The 24,610-nt window shown below is 43.0% G+C and overlaps 1 protein-coding gene across 2 annotated transcripts in view; it reads right to left on the bottom strand.

The window, feature by feature from the left end:
- The window catches only part of syt7a (synaptotagmin VIIa), a 133,362-nt gene that overhangs the window by 71,021 nt on the left and 37,731 nt on the right, over nucleotides 1-24,610 (bottom strand). For both annotated transcript variants that reach the window (XM_036535147.1, XM_036535146.1), the window contains exon 2: nucleotides 1,592-1,695. In XM_036535147.1, coding sequence (XP_036391040.1) covers nucleotides 1,592-1,695 — 104 coding nt within the window. The remainder of the gene's footprint in view (nucleotides 1-1,591; nucleotides 1,696-24,610) is intronic.

Genomic DNA, 24,610 nt, shown 5'->3' with positions numbered 1-24,610 from the left:
ATTATTACTAGTAAATGAGCTTATTGTCCCCTAAGGGTCTATTCAGTCTGGAAAAAAAGGGAAGATATCTTACAGAGATCAATAACACACTGAAAGAGGTATCACATTTTGTAATGACTCACAAAGCACTTCTTCAACTTCAGTTTTTTTTAGAAAGGAAGAAAGTGTTGTGTAAGTTGTGACAAAAATAAGTCTGGCAAGCTATCATCTCAGTGGGTGGAAGTCTGTATTTCTGTTTCATTGTAAAAGAACCTTTCTGATCCCAAAGGATCCTCAAAGGATCTTGGGTAATGTAGTCATTTCAAAAGCAAATCAGTTTCTTCTGCCCTGACTACAAAGCCATATTGTCTGTTCAAAGTTTGGGCACTTCATCTCTCAGTATACCATGTCACAGGTTTTGACAGCAGGTAAATCAACTGAAATCCTTCATCTGTGGTTCAGACTTTTAACAAGTAAACAATCCATGCTCAACTTCAAATGTACATGCAATGAAACTAGAGGAGTCGTCCGAGTACAAGGGTCATGGTGCTTTACAGCACTGCTTAATAAATGACTGCATTCTCTAAATCAATCACATTTCACACTGTATAATCACCGTGGACACATCCTGTGATCAAGGTCACACAGTTCCATGTCTCCTGGTCCCCTCAGAAATATTGTGCATGTGCAAATCAGGTATTTGCTTCCATATACTGGTTAGTGTAAATGAGTGTGCTGAATGTTAACACACTTATGTAATATACTGCATATGGGTGGCAGTGTAGCATAGTGGTTAAGGAGCAGGACTCGTAACCAAAAGGTTGCCGGTTCAATCCCCGCTGGGACACTGCTGTATAAATGGATAACATTGTAAAGAACTGTAACCTATGTAAGTCGCTTTGGATAAAAGCGTCTGCCAAATGAATACATGTAAATGCATATACCATGTACCTTCTACCTGAAATCTTGCACATAGAGTAGGAAACATGTATCTTATATATAACTCAATCTACAGTACAGTTTGATATAGTGTAATACTAACAGGGGAAAAACTCTCTACTCTAATCTGTGATAGTATCATAATATTCCAATGTATCTGGTGTAAAATCTTTAACATTCTTAATATTCCCATATGTTCCTTGCACAAAAAATAAATTACATTATTATCACTGATAATGAAAACTGAAATTACACAGAGATGTTTTAATGAAAGAAGACGCACAGTAGAACAGTGCTGTACCTGTGTAAGGAATGGTGAAGCTCATGGGTACTGGCAGCGGTATACATGTGATTGTTTCATTATGAAAGTACATGGTGAATCATGGTGTCCATTGTGAACATGTGACATTAAACTCCTTGTATTACCATAGTGATTTTGAGATGGGGTACTACAATAGGATATTACTGAAGTGAGTTTGAGATGGGGCACTAGATTTGGATAATACCTTACAGAGCTTGTGATGGGGCACAACCCCACTACTGGGGCACTACTAAGGTTATTACCAGATTTTGGGGCACTGAGAGAGTAAGGTAAGTGGTATTGGGCACTCAAAGTTTAGCTAAGTGGTGCTGGTTCTTAGGGAAGGTGAGGTAAGTGGTGTTGGGCACTTACCAGTTTGCGTTGGCACCAGCCACAGACGCCACATAGAGTAATTAGCCACACAGCGCACACAGTCACTGCCAGAGACACCAGGAACACGCTGAGAGAAACGGAACCTGGGGACACAGAGAAAATGGAGAGACTCTCGTCACATCACTGTACCCCACTGTCACATCACCGTACCCCGCTATGATAATGCTCTTTTCAGCTATTACTGTGCTGTAACACACTGATCAATGTAACTGCACTGACACTTACCACCCCCCCCCCCCCCTCCCCCATAATGCACTGTAACTGAGCAACACTGATAATGTGGTTCACCTTGCTGGTGCTCTGCAATGCCATGCTGTTCTATTCTGTCTATTCTACAACCCAGTACAAGCCTGACTGTTACAAAGATGCAAACACTGATCTCAAAGACATGCTGTTGTCCTATTCTACAACCTATTCTTCAGTACAAATGTGTTATACTTCACTGTTAGAGAGCTGCAAAAGCTGATCTCAATGTGATTTTGGCAATGATTTTTGTTGCAAGCTGCAGTATGGGCTTTCAGAAATGACGGCTTTGCAGACAGAGAAGAGCCTGCCCCTGAACCTCCTAGCCAGAAAACTCCCATAAAATATCAGAATTAATGGGACCCCAAAAAGGATGAAAACTGCTGTCAGATGCACACACATCACTGTCAGAGTGTCATGGCTTGTTTACTGTTTGACTGGATGTGGAGAGAACTAACTGAGAGAGATTGAGAAACTAAGGAAGGGAGGAAGAGATAGAGGTAGAGAGAAGGAGGATATAGAGAGATAGAGGGAGGGATAGAAAGACAGACATATACAGATAAAGAAAGAAAGAAGAGGTGCCAGGGGAGGATTTTAAATGATTTATGAAGATATCTAGAGAGAGAGTTGAAAAGATGGAGAGCAGAAAAAGTGTAGGATGTTAATATGTTTCTCTTCCTCTCTATCATAGGAAACTCAGAGACAGCAGGATCTACCACAGAACTGCAGGAAAAAAATACATTAAAACCTGACAAGCCTTTGTTTCAACAGAGACTTGTGCATCATTTAGAAAAGTACAAGATAATTCCATCATTACATCAAAATCAATTAAACTACTTTTTGTTACACATGGTATACTGTCTAATTATCTGCATCAGTCTTGTTTTGTCTCTGACTAAATTCTGTCAATACTAGTTCTGGTACACTCTTCCAAAAATTCTATAACAATACAGACACAGTCTTGAGAGATAAAAGAAGGCCAAGTGCCTAGCATTTCAGAGAGAGAGAAAAAAAAACATTTTTATGTTCCACTATACTCTACTTTTCCTTGCGCGATCCCCCATCTTTCCCAGTCTACTTCAAAATGCTAGATGACAGACATTTCACTCCCATGTTACCCACATCTGTACTTTCATAGTCACATCTCTTCTTCCTTCTCTTGTCTTCTTATTTCTACCTTTCTTCCTTTCTCAGTCCCCCCTTCCATCCTCCCCTCTCTCTCTCTCCCCTTCTTTGTCTTTCCTGAGTATGCTGGGAGTTAGTGGATTTAATGTGGTCACCTCCATTGTCACCTCCAGCAGCTCACTTATGAGAGTCGCACTGGTATAATATTATTACTAGTACTTATAGATGAAGCCTGACAGCTATGGTTCCGTCCACAAAAAGCAGTGCCTGAATATGAGTCATGATCACCTCAAATTCATACTGTTCAGATTGGCATCTGCTTTTTATAATAAGTATGGTAGTGTGGTTAATGTTGCTCTAATGAATAGTCATTTGACACCATGTGTTTTACTTGCTATAGAAGCTGCTGTGATTCTCAAGGGTCCAGTTCCTGTTTGAGTCAGGGTTCCAAGTCAAATACAATTGTTTTATTCAAATGAAACACAAGTATTTGAGTCATGAGCTATCTTCTAACCATGTCTGAGGTTGGTTGGGAAACGTCTGTTTAGTCTACTCCACTGGAAGCCTGGATCCTTTGGTAAGGTGGGCAGAATGCTTATTGGAGGACACTGTAGCCCTTACTGTTCGTAAGGTCAGCAACAACTCAGGAGAAGAGTGTCAAAATGTTGTAAACAGTCAAATCATAGAATGGAAATGCATAGGTTAATGTGTGAAATATGAGCTACCGCATAAACTCAAACTGAAGACACATCAAAGCTCAGTAATTCATGGTATGTGTTATTGATTTCAGTTGTGCCGATGTTGATGCATTGTTTGGACTTGGCAGTGGCAGGGCCCACTGCTCCAGCACTGCCTTTCTGATGAGCAGTATGGTCCAACACTTCCCTGCATTATTCAGAACAGCCTGAATATCATTTCCTCCAAAACACTGTGGTCTGTGTAATTGCTCATCACAAGGTAACATGGGCCTGGCAGTCTGACACTCTTCCCCTGTAGTCCACCCCCGCCTTGACTGAATGTACTTGTCCATATCAACAGTCTCCCCATCTAAGAGAACACTTTCAAACATTAGATCAACAGGCAACTGGGGAGTGCGGCCATACATTAAGAAGAAGGGGGCAAAACCAGTTGTTTCATGGATGGTGTTCTCAATTTGTCAACCCCTGCCAACTGGAGTAATTCAGCGATCAATGCACTTTCAAAACTTCCACCCAAATCTGAATGAATGCATCCAGCAAAGCCATAAACACAAAAGAAATTGTTCCATAGAACACGGACCACTGTTTTTTCAGACTGATTTGGGCAAGGGTATGCACATTCTAGCTTTGTAAAGTGATCTGTGACAACTAGCACATCAATAGATTTCCCGTTCGAATCTTTGGCTGACCAGAAATCTAAACAGACCAGTTCCAAAGGAGCAGTGGTGACAATGGAAACGAGAGGGGCCCTGGCTTCAGGTTCAGGTGCTTTGCTGACTATACACCTCTTGCAGTTGTGAACGTATTCCTTCACATCCCTTTCGAGTGTGTTCCAATAGAATCTCTGCCTGGCCAGCCACAACGTGCGCTGCTGTCCCTGATGCCCAGCTTTGTCATGCACTCCTTTTAGCGCAGCGCTCCTCAGTGCTTCCAGAACAACATATTGAAAGGACTTTTTTTTAGTTACTGGATGTCTAGATACCCGATACACTATGCCTAAACGTGTGGTGAGCTTCCCTCACTGCCTCAGCATCCTCAGCGTTTCCCGGGTTTCATGGGCTCTCTCTCTCCTAGATGGGCGACAACCCCTATCCACAAAGAACTTCACTCTACTAACAGTGGGATCTTGGTTCTGTTTTTCATATAACTCATCATGGGTAAACACAGGAAGAGGGTTCTGCCCTGCCATCGCAAAAGCTGCTGCACATGAGAGATGGCCCTCAACTTCACTCCATCATCCCGGCAGCGATGGGCATGCAGCACAGCAGACACCTCTTCCCTGGACACTCTCCCACACACTCGCTCCTCCATGAATGGCATTGACCGGGAGCGCACCTCACACAGAGACATCCCCCATCTCCCTCGCCTTGGACAGCTCAGTGGACAGGCACAACATGTCTTGAACAGAGTTCACCTGCAGATTCTCTGCCTCCTCCAGCAGGGCCGCATAGGGGGTTCTCGTCAACCGGTGCAGAATCATAGACTTCATGAAAGGCTCTCTACTGAGGGCATCAGCAACTACATTCTTGGGCCCAGGAATGTACTGAATGTCAAAATCAAAGGGCGCTAACTTTGCCACCCAGCGTTGCTCACATGCACCAAGCTTTGGCTTAGTCAGAATATACTTCAGTGGGTTATTATCTGTCCACACCGTAAACCTGTGGCCCCGTAACCAGTGGCTGAATTTGTTGCAAATGGCCCATTTCATTTCAAAAAATTCAATGTGGGCAGGATACTTGGACTGAGCATGATTGAGCGATTTACTAGCAAAAGCTATAGGTCTTGCCTTGTCATCACTTGGGTGCACTTGGGATAAAACAGCGCCAAGACCGCTAGTGGACGCATCAACAGAGAGGAGAAATGGCATGCTAAAATCAGGATGGGCTAGGAGCACTTTATTGGCCAAAGCAGCTTTTAGGCTCTCAAATGCCAGCTTGCATTCAGGGGACCAATCATCAGGACCAAGCTTGCGAGTGGGGACCAACCTTTTTCTGTTTTTGGAACTCCTGGGCTTCTTTCGACCAGAGGTGAGTGCGAACAGTGGCTTGGCAAGTACAGAACAGTTTTCAATGAAATGCTGGTAGTACATCACCATGATCAAGAATGGATCTTGCTAGCAAAAGGAGTTACACTGTCAGGCTCCATCAAATCCCTCTCAGACACCTTCACAATAGCCTCTACTTTGTCTGAATCAAAGAGAGACACCATCTTGAGAAATCATGTGGCCCAGAAACTTCACAGACCTCCTTAGAAAATGACACAGCAGGGGACAACTTTAAATTGTGCTCCTTCAGACGCTGAAACACCATTTCAAGCCGCTGCAGACTCTCCTCTTCAGTTTTAGCAAAGACTAAGACATCATCCAAATAGCAGAGAAGACTGAGTTCTGATCGCCAAAGATGGTAAGCATCATTCTCATAAACGTGGCTGGACTATTACACAGGCCCTGAGGGAGACGGTTGTATTCATGTAACCCCAGAGGTGATGAAAAATGCTGTGTATTTCCTGTCCTCTTCGTGTAATGGAATGTTGTAATATCCAGATGTTAGGTCCATGGTACTGAAGAACTGGTTTCCACTTAAAGCAGCAAGGACATCAGCTTGGTGAGGAAGAGGATGGGCATCTTTGATTGTACGGGCATTGAGCCACCGAAAATCAGTACATATCCTGAGGTCACCATTCTTTTTCCACACCAACACTAATAGAGAAGCGTACTCACTGCTGGATTTTCTAATGATTTCTTTCTCCTCCATTTCGTCCAAGGTCTCTTTCAGCTTATGATAATGGGCTGGAGACAGCCGGCGATAAGGTAACCAAAATGGGCACTCATCTGTTAACCTAATGCAATGGCAGAACTCACATGCCTCACCACAGTCCAGATGGTGTCTAGAGAAAACACACTCATATTTCTCAACAAGATTCACTAGTTGATCCTTCCAGTAAGAGGATACTTGACAGTCTTCAACAGAAATGTCCCCTAGCCCTAGACTATGCAGCTTGTTAACTGTGTTTCCAGCACTTCTGCCAACACTGCCCTTAGCTGTCAGACTCCCATGAGAAGTAGTACCCCTTACCCTCCCCACATTATGGTAAACATTCTGGTTCATATTGGTGTCATCATCAAAGTCCTCCAATGCTATGCATGGGTACACGTCTGCTACCTTGGCATTCCTGCGTAGAGTAATTTTAGCAGAGGTAGGGTTGATGATCTTGATTGGAAGCCATCCATCTCCCCACAGAGGAGTTACAACCCGCCCCACTAGTATGTTTCTGCTCACGCAACGGGATGTGCTTGGTTCCACTAGAACTGTGCTGCCAGTGGAAATGTTACATTTAGGAGGCAAGCGGCCCCACACAAGGTGCTCAGTCATGGGTAGGGTGTTACCGAACTCTTCAGCTTCAACGTGCCCACCTTATCTGGGATGGAATCTCCCAGATCAATTAAACTAATCAGCGCTCCTCAGTGCTTCCAGAACAACATATTGAAAGGACTTTTTTTTAGTTACTGGATGTCTAGATACCCGATACACTATGCCTAAACGTGTGGTGAGCTTCCCTCACTGCCTCAGCATCCTCAGCGTTTCCCGGGTTTCATGGGCTCTCTCTCTCCTAGATGGGCGACAACCCCTATCCACAAAGAACTTCACTCTACTAACAGTGGGATCTTGGTTCTGTTTTTCATATAACTCATCATGGGTAAACACAGGAAGAGGGTTCTGCCCTGCCATCGCAAAAGCTGCTGCACATGAGAGATGGCCCTCAACTTCACTCCATCATCCCGGCAGCGATGGGCATGCAGCACAGCAGACACCTCTTCCCTGGACACTCTCCCACACACTCGCTCCTCCATGAATGGCATTGACCGGGAGCGCACCTCACACAGAGACATCCCCCATCTCCCTCGCCTTGGACAGCTCAGTGGACAGGCACAACATGTCTTGAACAGAGTTCACCTGCAGATTCTCTGCCTCCTCCAGCAGGGCCGCATAGGGGGTTCTCGTCAACCGGTGCAGAATCATAGACTTCATGAAAGGCTCTCTACTGAGGGCATCAGCAACTACATTCTTGGGCCCAGGAATGTACTGAATGTCAAAATCAAAGGGCGCTAACTTTGCCACCCAGCGTTGCTCACATGCACCAAGCTTTGGCTTAGTCAGAATATACTTCAGTGGGTTATTATCTGTCCACACCGTAAACCTGTGGCCCCGTAACCAGTGGCTGAATTTGTTGCAAATGGCCCATTTCATTTCAAAAAATTCAATGTGGGCAGGATACTTGGACTGAGCATGATTGAGCGATTTACTAGCAAAAGCTATAGGTCTTGCCTTGTCATCACTTGGGTGCACTTGGGATAAAACAGCGCCAAGACCGCTAGTGGACGCATCAACAGAGAGGAGAAATGGCATGCTAAAATCAGGATGGGCTAGGAGCACTTTATTGGCCAAAGCAGCTTTTAGGCTCTCAAATGCCAGCTTGCATTCAGGGGACCAATCATCAGGACCAAGCTTGCGAGTGGGGACCAACCTTTTTCTGTTTTTGGAACTCCTGGGCTTCTTTCGACCAGAGGTGAGTGCGAACAGTGGCTTGGCAAGTACAGAACAGTTTTCAATGAAATGCTGGTAGTACATCACCATGATCAAGAATGGATCTTGCTAGCAAAAGGAGTTACACTGTCAGGCTCCATCAAATCCCTCTCAGACACCTTCACAATAGCCTCTACTTTGTCTGAATCAAAGAGAGACACCATCTTGAGAAATCATGTGGCCCAGAAACTTCACAGACCTCCTTAGAAAATGACACAGCAGGGGACAACTTTAAATTGTGCTCCTTCAGACGCTGAAACACCATTTCAAGCCGCTGCAGACTCTCCTCTTCAGTTTTAGCAAAGACTAAGACATCATCCAAATAGCAGAGAAGACTGAGTTCTGATCGCCAAAGATGGTAAGCATCATTCTCATAAACGTGGCTGGACTATTACACAGGCCCTGAGGGAGACGGTTGTATTCATGTAACCCCAGAGGTGATGAAAAATGCTGTGTATTTCCTGTCCTCTTCGTGTAATGGAATGTTGTAATATCCAGATGTTAGGTCCATGGTACTGAAGAACTGGTTTCCACTTAAAGCAGCAAGGACATCAGCTTGGTGAGGAAGAGGATGGGCATCTTTGATTGTACGGGCATTGAGCCACCGAAAATCAGTACATATCCTGAGGTCACCATTCTTTTTCCACACCAACACTAATGGAGAAGCGTACTCACTGCTGGATTTTCTAATGATTTCTTTCTCCTCCATTTCGTCCAAGGTCTCTTTCAGCTTATGATAATGGGCTGGAGACAGCCGGCGATAAGGTAACCAAAATGGGCACTCATCTGTTAACCTAATGCAATGGCAGAACTCACATGCCTCACCACAGTCCAGATGGTGTCTAGAGAAAACACACTCATATTTCTCAACAAGATTCACTAGTTGATCCTTCCAGTAAGAGGATACTTGACAGTCTTCAACAGAAATGTCCCCTAGCCCTAGACTATGCAGCTTGTTAACTGTGTTTCCAGCACTTCTGCCAACACTGCCCTTAGCTGTCAGACTCCCATGAGAAGTAGTACCCCTTACCCTCCCCACATTATGGTAAACATTCTGGTTCATATTGGTGTCATCATCAAAGTCCTCCAATGCTATGCATGGGTACACATCTGCTACCTTGGCATTCCTGCGTAGAGTAATTTTAGCAGAGGTAGGGTTGATGATCTTGATTGGAAGCCATCCATCTCCCCACAGAGGAGTTACAACCCGCCCCACTAGTATGTTTCTGCTCACGCAACGGGATGTGCTTGGTTCCACTAGAACTGTGCTGCCAGTGGAAATGTTACATTTAGGAGGCAAGCGGCCCCACACAAGGTGCTCAGTCATGGGTAGGGTGTTACCGAACTCTTCAGCTTCAACGTGCCCACCTTATCTGGGATGGAATCTCCTCTCCATCTCTCAAGGTTGGACAAGAGACGAACAAATTGGCTGCTGTCTTCCTGGCATGCCACATCAGGTTGCCCCACCACTCACCAATAGGCATCATTAGACTTGAAATGCTTGATGAGGGGTTTCAACACATTAGTTCCTATAATCAGCTGATCGTCCTGTCCCTCAACAATTAACACAGGGACCTCAAACTTCCATCCATACAGTTCAAGCTTCAGATCACACTGACCCAGGGGACCTGTTTGTTTACCTCCACAACCCACCAGAATAACATCAGCGGGGACCAGGAATTCACTTGCCACCACACCTGCTTCCCTTAGACAAGGAATGACATCCACACTCAGGGTCGTAGCCATAGATCCAGTAGCCAGCATGCCTTTTAACTTGACTTTGTCCTGCACTAGTACGGTTGAATAAAAGGGGCTATCACTTTGCGTAATTCGCATTGTATTCTGAATGACAACTTTGCTGCTCTTGGGTAGAGTTTCACATAAATACGAATACACAGACTCAATATCATCACTTTCAATGGAGGAAAACCTAAGATGCCTCTCATTGCCCTCCTCCAAGTGGAGGCTTTCTAGTTTCCTTGAGGTTTAATCTGCGCATTCAACCCTGTAGAACACGCTAGAGGTTGTGTGTCTATTTGACACTGCATGCGCGTGTGGCCAGGAGCATAACATTGGAAGCATAGCTTGTGTAGTTTGCAGTGTGCGACAGTGCTATGGTCCACACTCTGACAGACTTTGCAACCCAGAGAATGTTTCTCATTTTGCTTTCTATAGCCCCTGCTTGCAGACTGAGTATTGCACACCAGTGCTTTCTCTAGCATGCCCAGTATCCTGTCTAATGTGTTCCCTTCAGATGGAACATGCTCTGGGTCACACCAATTTGCTTGATCTGATCTCTCGTCAATGCTACAGGGGAATCTGGTACATCAATTTCAAGGGGCGGCATGTCATGTGTGTATGGGGTTGAAAACCTAGCCCTCACTGGAGTAACGCCCGGGCTGCATGGTGAATCACACGCCAAAAAACCTCTACCCCTCCCCATAGACATATAGCCCACCCCACTAGGCTCCATTGTAGCTGACAATAAACTTTAAAAATACTACAATGCACAGTAATAATTAAAACATACTAAGTATATGGAAAAAAAACGTAATATACAACAATTGCAATGATGAATAAAACACAAATCATCAAAATTCAATCAAACACTGCAAAAGATACACTCCCGGCTCCGTTGTAACACAAGATGCACGCGTAGCTCCGATGCAGAATGATGTCCTCAGACCGGCAGCAGCTTCGGAGTTTGGCTTCAGCTGAACAGTCTACAGGTCACGGCACCAGTGTAACCAGCTCAATTTGTGCTCTGCGATGTATTTTAAAGACGGAGACCCACAACGACGTAACTGCATTCGTATTTATTGCCAGTGTAGCTGAGCTGAAGTGATTAGCTCGTGTGAGTCCTGCGTAAAGCCTTAGGTAGCGGGTAGCAGGTAGCCGAGTGGTTGCAGCGGCTACGTCACTCCCTCTGAGACCTGGTTAAGTAGCGTTGTCGCCGACAGGCTAACAGCAATTTGCCTTTAGCTCAACTGGCAACGACGCTGGCTTTAAGGGGTTGGCAGCGAGCAGTAAGAACCTCGGTTCGAAACTCGCTCGCTCGCCGACCCACGTAACATCACATTAAAACACAACGCAAGAGACCACCCGTTACACCAGTCATCTGCATAAGAGTGCATGTAACTGAAGAGAAGAGGATCCACAACGTGGAATGAACATTTCCACCTCGATCATCAGAGCGTACAGTAAAAGGGGAAAAATATGGATGCGCAGGGGACTTAACCCTTTATTAGCCACACCCCCTTTCCAAGTGACCTCCCATGAATCACTAAAATCCCAAAATGCCTCAGCACAGGAAGAACACCGAAACAATAAAAAAAAAAAGCAGATAGGCGACCACAAAGAAATGAATAACTAAAAAATAGCTAATACCAACAACATGGATATGAAATACTAGTGAAATAATAATGTCAATATTAATCCTGCTACACTTGCAGGTGATTTCTCCCTAATGACACCATGACCACAAGGATCTCTCTGGAATCCAGAGTCTCCAGGTAGCAGCAAGCCATCTGGGCATGTCCTGTCTCTCAGGAAGTGTCATTTGGCAATGGCAGACAATTGGGGGCAGCGCCCTGGTCTGACTCTGACGATCAGGGGGAAGGAGCAGGGTGAGTATTGTCTGTGACCTCCATTATCAGTCGAGCTTGGGAGGAGCAGCTGGGTTGGTTGCTTGAGACCCAGGGAGGCGTGATGGGATGGATGTTTTTGACACAATCTGTCCTAAGCCCCTCCTCAAAAAGCGGGATGTTTCCCTGGCAAGCTAGGAAACCAGAGGCCATCCGAGGCACAGGCTGCCTGCAGTGACATGGCTTGACTAGAGGGTGTGCTGAGTCAAACAGAGCCGTAGAGGGGGACTGAAGGGCTGATTGTGAAGGTTAAATGAAGGAAGACAGGCAAATAGTGATCTATTCCCACAGAGACACAATAACCTCAAAATCTCATGTCCTACATATTTATTGTGAGGCTTTACAGACCTTGATTTCCGTGACATTGGCATAAGGGGTCGGACAATGATTATTAGGGGTGTGCAAAAATAAAAAAAAAAAAAAAATCGTCCGATTCGATATCGATCTGTAAAATTTATGGATCGATCTTTTACGCGGTTTTCTAGGTTCATTTCCGCAGTGGTTAAATATAGCCAGAGAATTAAATTGACAGGCTCTGACATAGCCTAACTATCGTATTAAAGGCAATTACTAGTGCGCAACAGTTGCTCACGAATGCAATGTAATTTAGCGCAACAGCAACACTTGCTCACGAATGCAATGTAATTTAGCGCAATTCAAGAGAAACGTAGTTGTTCATGTTCGTTTGCTAGGTAGCTAGTTGTTCATATTAGGCTAGCAAGAAAACGTTGTTCACAATTGCAAAGTTGCTGCTGGCAGTCAGCTACGTTTTGTCACTCATTGTAGCTACCTCACAAACCAGCTTTCCCTGAGCTAACTAATGCAAACACATTGCTGCTTCGTGTCATTAATAAGTAGGCAATGATACAGGTTGGTTTTGTTTGGAACTATACCCATGTGTTCCTCAAATAAAAAGATTTTGGTATACTGCCATGCGTGGCTTCACGGGCGCCTGCAGCTGTACGGCTGTACGCACAGTGCGTACCATGAGATTTCCGATTTGTGAGCGCTCCACGACAGACAGAGATGTATACCTATGTGTATGCCAATAAAGCTCTTTGGAATTGAAATTTGAAATTGAAAATTGAGGTAGAGAGGTGTATCAGAGACATTAAAAAGGAGAAGACACACCACTCCTTGAAACATGAATGGCATTAGCCGTAACGCTCCGTGTAGCGGTTGCATTAACGGAAGTCCCGCTTTTACACCAAACGGCTAATCGCTTTGTTGGTAAAGGCGTAACCCAGGAAAAGGCAGGCCTATCAAATTCTTAAGGCGAAAAATGAACACCCACAGCCCACTCTACTGTCACAATTATAGCTACGCAGCACACAAACGGGGCAAATCTACACAATGAGTTGCCTACTTAATATTAGGTACCAAGCTAACGTCCTATATAATGTATCTGAAGGAGATCGGCACATTATTGCGCCAGCTTTTCCGCCAAATATAAAAACAAAATATGTGTTATATATTATATGTAAAAGACGACACAATTGTGTCTGACAGAATTAAAGTATATACCATTTTTGATTGTATGATCGTAATAGCATGAACATTTATTAACATTTGGAATTTATTGTGCTTTTTTCAATTTCTATTGAAGTAGAAATGAGCTTGCTAGGTGTATCTAGGTAGATACTAGATAGGTGTATCAAGTAGCTAGCTAGCTTGCAAGCTAAAGTTAGCTTGCGGCACACTGAAAAAGTAGCCTAGCTATAAAACAAACAACAAACTGATCAGGGGCGGAGCTATAGGCGGGGCAGGCGGGGCAGTTGCCCCTGGGCCCGGGCCCCTCCTGAGTTGCGGGGGGCCCTTCATGGCCCCGATGTGGGCCCCCTTTAATGCACATTCCAGGCTGCGTCCTTACGATCAGTGCTCTTTCTTCTCCCACTGACAAATCAATAAACCAAGCTAGCTCAACTAGGTGCCGGTCCCAAGCCTGGATTAATGGGGAGGGTTGGCATTAGGAATTATAGCCTAAACTATAATGAGAATAGATGATTAACTGTTTAATATTGGCCTATGGTTTTGCACTCCACTCTTGTCACTGGCATAGGCGGGGTTGGTGCCGGGGGGCCCTTGACCAATTTCTGCCCCAGGGCCCTTTGTAAAGTTGTTCCGCCACTGAAACTGATACACCGATTTTTATTAAGCATAAGAAAAAGGCTTAACGTAAGATAACGACCATATTCCTTGGATTTCGTTTTTGATTTTTTGATATGTGAAAGTGTTTATGACAAGAGATGTGTGAGAGAAATTTGGTCTAGTTTGATCGATGTTTATAGGTACATTAAGCCACGTTAAGCTTGTTTCTTATAGCCTAATGGCAGAAAAGCCTTAATGCTCATTATTGCAACAGTAGGCCTACACATTGCTGATCACCACCCCAGCGTAGGCTGTAGCTCAAGTGATGCCCTAACAGGTTAAACATGAAAATTTGCGTTAAGCTATTCCCAATATTGGCCAACTGTAGGCCAGCCGCAAGCAGTGTCTTTATAATGGGTTCCTATGGGGAAAACTTCAGTGTTTATATTAAACCCATGGGGTGTTCGTATTGGTTCTTGAAAGTGGTCATGATCAGAAATGTGTTGGAGAAGTGTAGTCCTGATATGTTGCTGGTTTGGTCCATAATGTTAAGATTTTTCCTTATAATGGGGGTCAATGGAGAAGAAACGGATTAACGCAAGATAGTTACCCCTTTCATTGGGTTTCAGTTTTGCTTTTTTGATGGGAGATAGTGTTTATGACATGTGAGATGTCAGACAAATTTGGTGATCATTGATCACCGTTTTGGGACATTAAACCACGTTAAGCTTTTTCCTTATTATGGGCATTAATGGAGAGGAAAACGCTTAACGTGAGATAACGACCATACTCCTAGGATTTCAGCTTTGATTTTTTGACAGGAGGAAGTGTTTCTGACAAGAGATGTCCGAGAGAAATTTGGTGATCTTTGATCGCAGCTTTGGAACATTAAGCCACGTTAAGTGTTTTAGAATGTCCCGAAATATTTTAGGCTATGTGATCAAAGGTCTGTGAGGAAGTGCTCAAAAAATTCGATGTGACCGGGAGAAGGAGAGTAAACTTCAAATAGGTAGGCCAGATTTAATTATTAATTAATCAGTCAGCGGCGTTTCTCTCTCTCAGCTCTCTCTCGATCTGTGTGTGTGTGCGTGGTCAAGTTTCTGTGCGTACCCTCAGATGAAATCCTGCAGGCGCCCCTGCGTTGCTTAACTTGCATGATACGTTCTGTGAAATAGGACGTTATGTGATTTGGATGTTGTGCGAACACCAAACCATGCGTGTGATTTGGACATTGTGCGAACACCATACCATGCTTAACAAACCTATATGGGATACACACGAGATTGGATGCCGCTGCTTACGAGTCGAAGCATACACTGTTATACGGTAAACTTTTTAATTGTAATTATGCAAAGTTAACAGGAAAACAACGACAGAAAGTACAGTATAATACATTAGCATAGGCGTTTATAATGACTATCAAGACATATGTATTAAATGGTATACTATGTACTGTACCATTATACGCCTGGCAGCGCAATCGCTTTATTTCCATGAGACAGGAAACACACGTGTTTCGTGCGGGAAGCACTGCCTTCATTACGTCTGGTTACGTCCGCTACGTCCTGTTCTGTGATCGGAATTTTTAAACTTTATTATAACCTTACGGCTACTACGGACGTATATGCGAACGGGCGTTGTCCGAATGGACATCAAGCGGCGCATGACTTTACAAGCCTTTGGCCTTTTCTTTAGTGGTTTTCACAATTTGTTTTCAGTGACTCTGCATTTGTAAATTTGTGTTCCCTTTACAGCTTAAACATCTCTCCAAATATGGAGGGCTGCTATATAGTATTTCATATCTCATTCCTATCGAATCAATATCGAATTGAATCAGATTGAATCGGATCGTTAGCTTGTGAATCGAATCGGGGCATCTGTGCCAATACCCAGCCCTAATGATTATACTATATTCTCAGCCATTACTGAAAAGATGCTGTCCACATCCAATAGGGGAAAGTGGCAGGATCCTTTTGCAGGTTGAAGATACGGAGCAGATTTCTCTAATGTGTGCAGAAAACATGACCTATGGTGTTCTGCTAGTTGAGAGTGCAAAGTGGGAGCAGTTAACTGATAATTACACAGTCACTACTGGTGTTGTGAGTCAGCACACCTGCCAGGGCAGATTGGGTTGATGCAGTTGAGATGCATCTGCCTCTCCCTGAGCCTCTGTAGTGCATGTTGGCTCAGAATGGACCCTTGTCATTGGTTTTGGCCTAACAAACTACTGTCTCTCTCCAGTCAGGCTGGGATGTGATCCCACTTGTCCAGTACCGCTACAACCCTGGTCACAGGGTCATCTTACCTTCTCATCGAGACTCAGCAAATTCTGTATCTCATCCTGGTGTTTTGAGTAGGAGTGGCTTAAAAAACCCTTCTGCAGTATGGCTCTCCTGGGACGAGTAGGCCAGGTCTCAACTTAATAATGTATGTCCTCCAAAACCTCTCCCTGTGGACTACTGCAGAAGCTCCTGTCTATCATACCTTTCTTTTGTTTTTTTTTTGGTCTCTCGTGAATCTGCAAGGTAACAACATACCCTTTATCCTCAAGACCCAGGTTGGCATTTAAAAGTCTTTCTGAGTGCAGGTGCAGCAGCATAGAGATTTTGGTCTGTCATGTCTTTTGTTTGGAGAGGTGATTACATCATGTCTCTCCAGGGCAAAAGTGGAAACGTATCCATGGTCACAACGGAGCTCTGACGTTAACTGCCCCAGTGGCACCATGAGAGGTCTGGCAGTGGTGGAGAGAGCTACAGATCTGAGGCTCTAGTTGAGATAGTCCCCAAGAGAGGCCAATGATCTCTCATGACCTCCAGAAGAGAAGACCTGTCCTTTATCTATAAAGAAGTCCAGCCTTTAATTTCTTAGCTGACAAGGATTTCTGTCCTCTAAGGAAGTCTTTAACAACAGACACTAACCTCTTCTTCCCCCACCTCCACCCCCCTCTTCATTGGCCTCCCTTTCTGCCAGTTTTTGGTTTCAGCCAATCTTCTGTCTATGAAAAGTGAATGGTTGTGTGATATTTACAATGAACAAACTAGGACTCACTCTTATGAATTAGTTATGAGGGCTTAAAGAGAGAGCAGCTTGCCCAAGGGCACAGCAACAGCAGTGCTGCATTCGGGATCTTAACCTGTGACCCCTGTTGTAAACAAATGCAGATTGCTCAAAGAAAGAATAAGGAAAAGGGTTTCTGGTTGCTTCTCCAAAGGACATAAAGGCAGGAGATATATTACTCCTCTAGTTCAATGTCCATAGTATATGCATAGCCACAACCCTCATAGATCCACTTACCCCAGCAAACATATGGATGCATTTTCTATAATTGTGTGGCCTACATTGTCAAATACTGTTTTATTAGCAGATGTATTTATGAGCCAAATAACTGAACATTGCACAAGTACAGTAGATCACTATCAAATTCTAAAACTGTATGTGATGTAATGATCATACCAAAACAGATTAAAAATATTTCTGAATGACAGGGCCATGTGTGACTTGTTTGTATGATACCAAAAACACATCTATAAAGAACAAACTGTCAGACATTGACTACGTTTACATGGACAGCAGTAATCTAACTATTGACCTTATTCTGAATAAGACAATATTCTGATTAAGGTGTTTACATGAGTTGCTTTTAGAATATTCCTTTCATGTTCCCGTTTTACATGTTATAGAGCATAGATCGATTAATGGCACACATCTATTACGTTCCCATGTCATGCCGTCCGACGTTCCCTCCAGAATTTCACATAGGCTAGGCTATCGACATAAAGTTCGTTATGGTACCATACACTGTTTTGGGTGTTTCATTTTTAATTTTACGGAAGCTTCAAGTGCAGTTACTTATTTGTCAAGACATACGTGCAAATGGACGACGGCGTCGTCTCCGGCCATGCTCTCGTTTGCCATCAAACGGTTGACCACTGCCGTGTGTGTATGTGTCCTGTTGCAAAATGCAGTGAAAACTCCCACAGGACGTTAATAGTGTGATTAAGGTGTGTACATGTCTTCGATAATGCGACTAAAATAGGAATACTCCACATCTTAATTTGATTAGCGTTTACTTCAAGTATGACCTTAACTGGATTAAGGTAATCAGAAATCGCTGTTTACATAGTAGTTTCTTAATCAGAATATTGTCTTAATCGGGTTAATATCGGAATTTTGTTGTCCATGTAAACGTACTGATTGAGAGAGGGGGGTAAAGAGATACCTTCTAAACATAAAATCAATGCATTTTCATCAGTGCAGTTTGGTACAGTTGAATGCTGATTACTGCAGTGGAGCTTGACACCAAACACAGTCTAATAACAGGCCAACCTTAAGTCCCAGCATTCCCTGTGCTGCACACACTTACTGGGTATGTGATTAGGTAGAATTAACTGCAAGTACTTAATAAAAACAGAGACTCCTCTTGCCAATGCAACATGCACTGCCCAAAACATGTAGCAGGGATGTAAACATAATGCTGATCTTACAATATTGTGATTCTCAGTGTGAACATTAAGGTCTCATTATGGTTTCTGCTAGAAAGCAGGAGCATTGGTTTCTGTTGTTAGCCCTCCTTCTGTCTCTGTGTTTTCCTGCATATTCAGATGTTTTACTGTGGAGTAACTATATTTACAACAATGTAGCAGCCATGTAAATCTAGTGTGACAGCCAAGTCTGAACATTCACCGTCAGTTGTCTTCACTGTTTGTAAATTTGTTCTCCTAAAGAACTTATTGACAGGGTATTCTAAGAGCATTCTAATTGCCTGTCTTGTGTGGAGCATTAGCTAATAAGTTATGTCCCAGCAATCTGTGAGATTTTTCATAATCATGCCACATCTGACGATCCGGTTACTCTGGCCAAAATTAAGGCTTGTTTCTGTGGGCTAAGGAATATAAAGGGTATCTTTTAAAGGTACTATATGGTATAGTTTATCTTTGAAAAAGGATTTGTACTGTTTAATGAGGTAATAATACAATAACACAATGTCTGACCCAAAATTCTTTCTCCCAAAGCATTTGGAAAGTCATAGTGGAATTGAAATTCACAATTGAAATTTAGATGCAGTTTATTTATGCCCGCAAAAAATAACACTGAGTTATATTTTTCATTTTTTCACAGGGTTTGAGCAAATAAGACACATTCTCTGTGTGCATCCATAATGGATGTTCTGACTTCTTTAATCTTATTTAATCTGTTTCATGCTAAGTCTGTAGTCTATTTTTATATTTCATGATTAGGGTGGATTTTGATTTTGGATCAATAAAGAACTACTTTGGGGAAAAAAGTGGGAGGCAATTTATCAAAATCTACCTCAAAAGTGCATCAGGTCAGAGTGAAAAAGAAACAGATTGAAATACAATTAAACTATGCTTCAAACTAAATTTAGCAGGATTTCTAGAGGGACGTACATTTGTGAAATTTGTTATGATCTAAGGCTTCAGAGCAATGCACTGGTGTTCATCCAGCTGCAGTTCACAAGCAACCATGACACACATAGAGCTAGCAAACAATGAACAGATAGGGTTACATAGTGACTTACTAATTGAGCATTCAGTATTGTAAAATGTTATGATATACATGAAGAAGGAGCTTGTTTGTTTTTTCAGCATTGCCACAGTGGTCTGAAAAGCAATGGGTTTGAGTGATTTATGTGCATGACTAATGATCCAAACTTTCCAAACGTAGTCACATTTTTAATTAAACTGCCTTTCTGCTAGACAAATACACAGTGCTACACAGTTTAGAATCATTGATGTACTGTACTGTATAGATTACTATTTGTACTGTAATGTTGTTAACATTAATATCTGTCACAACACAGTTTGTGCTGTAAATACATCCAATTAAAAGTGATCCAACCACTTTGGCTGCTCGGTGCAGCTGGGTCTGTGTAGCTCCACAGAACTACTATTTTCAAGTAATGAGTAGTATTAAACTGATAATGTGTTCAGTGTGATACAAACAGTTGAAGCTCTGCTCAATTGTTGTTTTTTTCTTGCCAAAAAATCTCTGGAGTTCAAAACTCTGCATTCATCTTCAGGATAGCTGAAGATCTGTGACATACTGTAGAGCATTATCTGCCCTCCCTAAAAGCAGTGCATTGTGATGTCACTCAGTGCAGCAAATCAGAAATGCAACTTTCTTCTTTCACCCTATCTGTGTGTGAAAAAGCAAAGAAGATCATACGCAGATCCCTATCTTTCATAACTTCCTGTCAATTCTAAATCCTGAGAAAATACAGGTTAAATGCAATCAGATTCAAAATTGTACAAAAATTGTATGAGGAATCCCTCTTACTGCACTGTAGAATTCTGCAAGCCAGGTTTATGAAGTCTGTAGCGGGCTAGATACGTTCAATTGTGCCTCGCATTGTATGGAATTATTTATGTGCTTTCCGAGATGCCCTTGCCATCAGCAACGCACATCACTATCATTTTGCAAATTACCTGTTTATACAGCTGGGTGTTTACCAGGCGATTCAGGTTAAGTGCCTCATTCAAAGGTGGCCCCCCAGGGATTCGAGCCCATAACTTTCTGGCGTGACATGCCATGCATGTCTAATGAAGAGCGGCTTGTTCTTTTCTCAAGAGACGTGCCAGGGTGGCCATGATGAAGGTCTTCGTGTGCATCTGTTTATTTTCCACCTACTCCTGTGTGCTGGCCCACTCTCCTCGTCGTACCCTTTGTAATCAGTGTGCACAATAGTATATCAAACAGTTGAAGCTAGAAAACCTCAAATTCCTTCCACCCTCATTCCTTCTCACATTTCATGAGTACTATTTCTGGAAGATCTGGAAATAACCATAATCAGTCATTGTAGTAATCTCTCTATATCTGCTATCCTCCCTTGCCCTCCATTTTTTTTTCCCGCTGTCTATCAACAACTTCCTTGGTGTAAAAATATTTTCTTTTTCTTTTTTACTCCCTCCTTCCTCTTCTTTTGTCACACACAAATACACACACACACAAACACAGAGAGAGTGACATGCAGGGCCGCATTAAGCCTCCCCAGGGCCCAGGGCTAACACACCTCCCGGGGCCCTATGTCCACGATTTTCAACTGTAAAAATAAAACCCAAGTAGCAAAACACATTATTTGAACCAAAACCAATGTTTGATTTGGGTTGTATTTTGGTGTTCAACAAAACCGAGGTGTAAACTACGTCCACCAAACGTGTTTACTGACACCAATGGAAGGAACCCAATAAGAAACGTTTCTTAAACATTCTAATCGGGTGTTAAACATAACGTCTTAAAATGAATGCATCTGACACCGATTCCACCATTTAACAAAGGTGTTGATTTGGTGTCAACTTACACCAACCATGGAAGCCCAAAAACTGACGTGACTGACACGTTCTAAATAAGTGTTAAACACAATGTTAAATAATGAATGTATCTGAAACCTATTTCTAACGTTTTACGGTGGTGCTTATGTCGCCTGGCGAACTGGGACCAGCACAGGACACAAAAATCTATTGGGGTTCTTCATTGCATTAGTTAGAATGGACTTTTCCTTCTTTACAAAATAAAATAAAAAAGTACAGGGAGCGTTGTTTCTTATTATTTCTTTCTCTTTCAAGACTTGCAAAAAAAAAAAAAAAAATCAAATGATCTCACGCTACATGCGCATCATGCATGTACAGGTAACAAATAACCATTAGCTCTCCATGTAAGGGTTCTTCAAATTCTACCATTGAGCGTAATACAAAGTTTGCAATACATAAAATAAAATACAAAAGAAACAACATAAAATACGGTAGTGGCCCTACGCTATATGGACAAAAGTATTTGGCCACACCTGTTTTTCAGGGTTTGGGCTAGGCCCCTTATCTCCAGTGAAGGGCAATCTTAATGCTTCAGCATACCAAGACATTTTGGACAATGCTATGCTTCCAGCTTTGTGGCAACAGTTTGGGGAAGGCCCTTTTCTATTCCAACATGACTGTGCCCCAGTGCACAAAGCAAGGACTATAAAGACATGGTTTGATGAGTTCGGTGTGGAAGAACTTGACTGGCCCGCACAAAGCCCTGACCTCAACCCCATCGAGCACCTTTGGGATGAACTGGAACGGAGATTGCGAGCCAGGTCTTCTCGTCCAACATCAGTGCCTGACCTCATAAATGCTCTACAGAATGAATGGGCACAAATTCCCACAGAAACACTCCAAAATCTTGTGGAAAGCCTTCCAAGAAGAGTGGAAGCTGATAGAATAGCTGCAAAAGTATTAGCAGCAAGAACTCCATATTAAAGTATATGTATTTGAATACAATGTCATTACAATGTAATGGTCAGGCATCCGAAAACTTTTGTCCATATAGTGTATGTGGTGTGATTTTAGACAGAATACCGACATGTTAAAAAAAATCACGGACTGAATCTTTAAATTTCATGAGCTCTTTTGGTCTTGCAGCAGATGAACACACACATAGGCTACTTACGGTTGAGTTGATGCAGATGAACGTACCTCCCAAAGAGGTCATCAAATTGAACTGTTGTAAAGGGCTTGGTAAATAATGAGGTTTTTGTTAGAATAATACTTGAGAATTGCAAGTTACTGTGCCTACCCCACATACCTACAACAGATTTAAGACGAGATAAATGAATCACAGTCCGCACGCATAGGCCTAAGTGAAAACTGGCACAAGTCTGAATCAGCAGGGTTTCCGCTAGGGTTTTTTCCTCCCAGTCCGGTGTCTGGAAAGAATTTATTTTACTGGACAAATTTGAAACTTACTGGTCACGTTTCAATAACAGTCTATGTTACAAACGCAAATATAATGTACACCTAGGTTGACAAAAGAATGACAACAACCTCAAATCAGTTTGACTATTTAATGAACAGTAACTATTAAGTTAAATGAACAGTAACAATTGAGCAAAGCCTCAACATTAGCCGTTAAAATGTAGGCTATTACAAAACATCTGTAACCTGTAACATCTGTAGCCTGATTAAAAAAAGGCTAGGCCTACATGGCATCAAATGTAGCCTATAGGGTACCAGGTAACATTTTATTTTCTCCTTTTTTTCCATTGTGGCAAAGTCCTCTGCTGCCGACTTGAAATCAAACGTGTCCAATATGTCTTTGCAGCTTGCAATGCCCATAAACTGCACCAATCTCTCCTCCTCCAGACGAATTCGCAGCACCGTCTTAATTCGATTCTGCAGAGAGAAGCCCCTCTCTATTGGCACGCTTGACACGGGCAGAACACAGGCAATTTTAGCCAGTGTAGCCCAGTCGGGGTACAGCTCGCTGGACTCATAAATAAGCACTTTGCAAGCTGTTGCAAAAGTTAAACCCCCATAACTGTGGAGCGCCGTCATCACTTGTTGTCAAAGCACAAATGTCCTGTTTAGGGATAGCCTTTGGTATAGCTTTGTTTTGTATGAGCGTTAGCCTATTACCGGACATTTTGACCGGCAAGTTTTTAATTTATTGGTTTTTTATAAATTTTACCACGCAAAAACCGGTAATCAGCTAACGGAAACCCTGGTCTGATTCAATACAAGTGCCAAAGAACCTTTTATCATATTTTCTAATAGCCTCGTGAGACATCGCTGTGAAGTGACTAGCCTACAAATACCACTGATGATTAATTGTTGTGACAGGACAACGTAGGCTACTCTACAGGTGGGAAACTGGACCAAAATGTTCAGTATACAATCAAAACACCATAAAACCCCATTCAAAAATTCAACGTAATCTTCTGTTCCCGGGGCCCCCAGTGTTGCCCAATAGGTTAACGCGGCCTTGGCGACATGTGAGAGTATGCACACTCCCTCCATAATGGGGGCAGGAGTAGAACAGCCAGGGGGAATGGTGAGAAAGAAGGATGGGAACTCTAATCCCTGTTTAAACCAGTGAGACAGCAAGGCTGCACTACTAGCTCTATCTGCTCTCCTCACACAGTACTCTTCTGAAATCAACACAACACAAAAAAGGTCACATTTTCTGAAATGGGGGTGGAGGACCCAGGAGAAAATTCCAGTATAACGAGACTCAGCAGTGGGCCCCCTGAGGGGCTGGGCATGTTACTGTGCCTCTCATTAACCACACCGTGTGACCAGGCAACCGTTGCCCCAGCATCAGCGCCAGTGTGGAAGGGGTTATGCCACTGTGTGTGAGAGATGAATCACACGTGCAGATGGAATCATCTGAGAAGACTCCTTCCTCTAAGACAGGAAGACTATTACCAAAGGTCTAATTAAGCTTGTGATAGTGCAAATGAAAGTTTAATTGAATAAGTGAGCTTAAAATAAAAAAACCTGAGAGGCACACAGTCAGTCACAGCACACAGGCTGTAGCAGTTCCTTTCAGAAATGCAAACTGCCTGAAGACCTGCCTCTCCCTGTCACACTCACACAGGCATGGACATCTCTCTCTCTCACTCATATACACACAAACACACAAGGTAGTGCACACCCACACTCTGTATATATCTTTCATGCATGACATACATACATTATGCCCATCGCCTTGGTGGAAGTCACTAATGACCTCACCTTCTTGCATGCACAACACTGAACTGTGTTTTCAGTACATTAATACATTTGGTTATGCATTAAAGATGCAGAGGGTCAGCATATCCCACAGTCCTCTAGCCCCCATATACAC

The sequence above is a fragment of the Megalops cyprinoides genome, chromosome 8 (genome assembly GCF_013368585.1).
Source record: "Megalops cyprinoides isolate fMegCyp1 chromosome 8, fMegCyp1.pri, whole genome shotgun sequence".
NCBI lineage: Eukaryota > Metazoa > Chordata > Actinopteri > Elopiformes > Megalopidae > Megalops > Megalops cyprinoides.
Note: the sequence above shows the minus strand (reverse complement) of the source record. Positions and strands in the feature narration are given on the sequence as shown.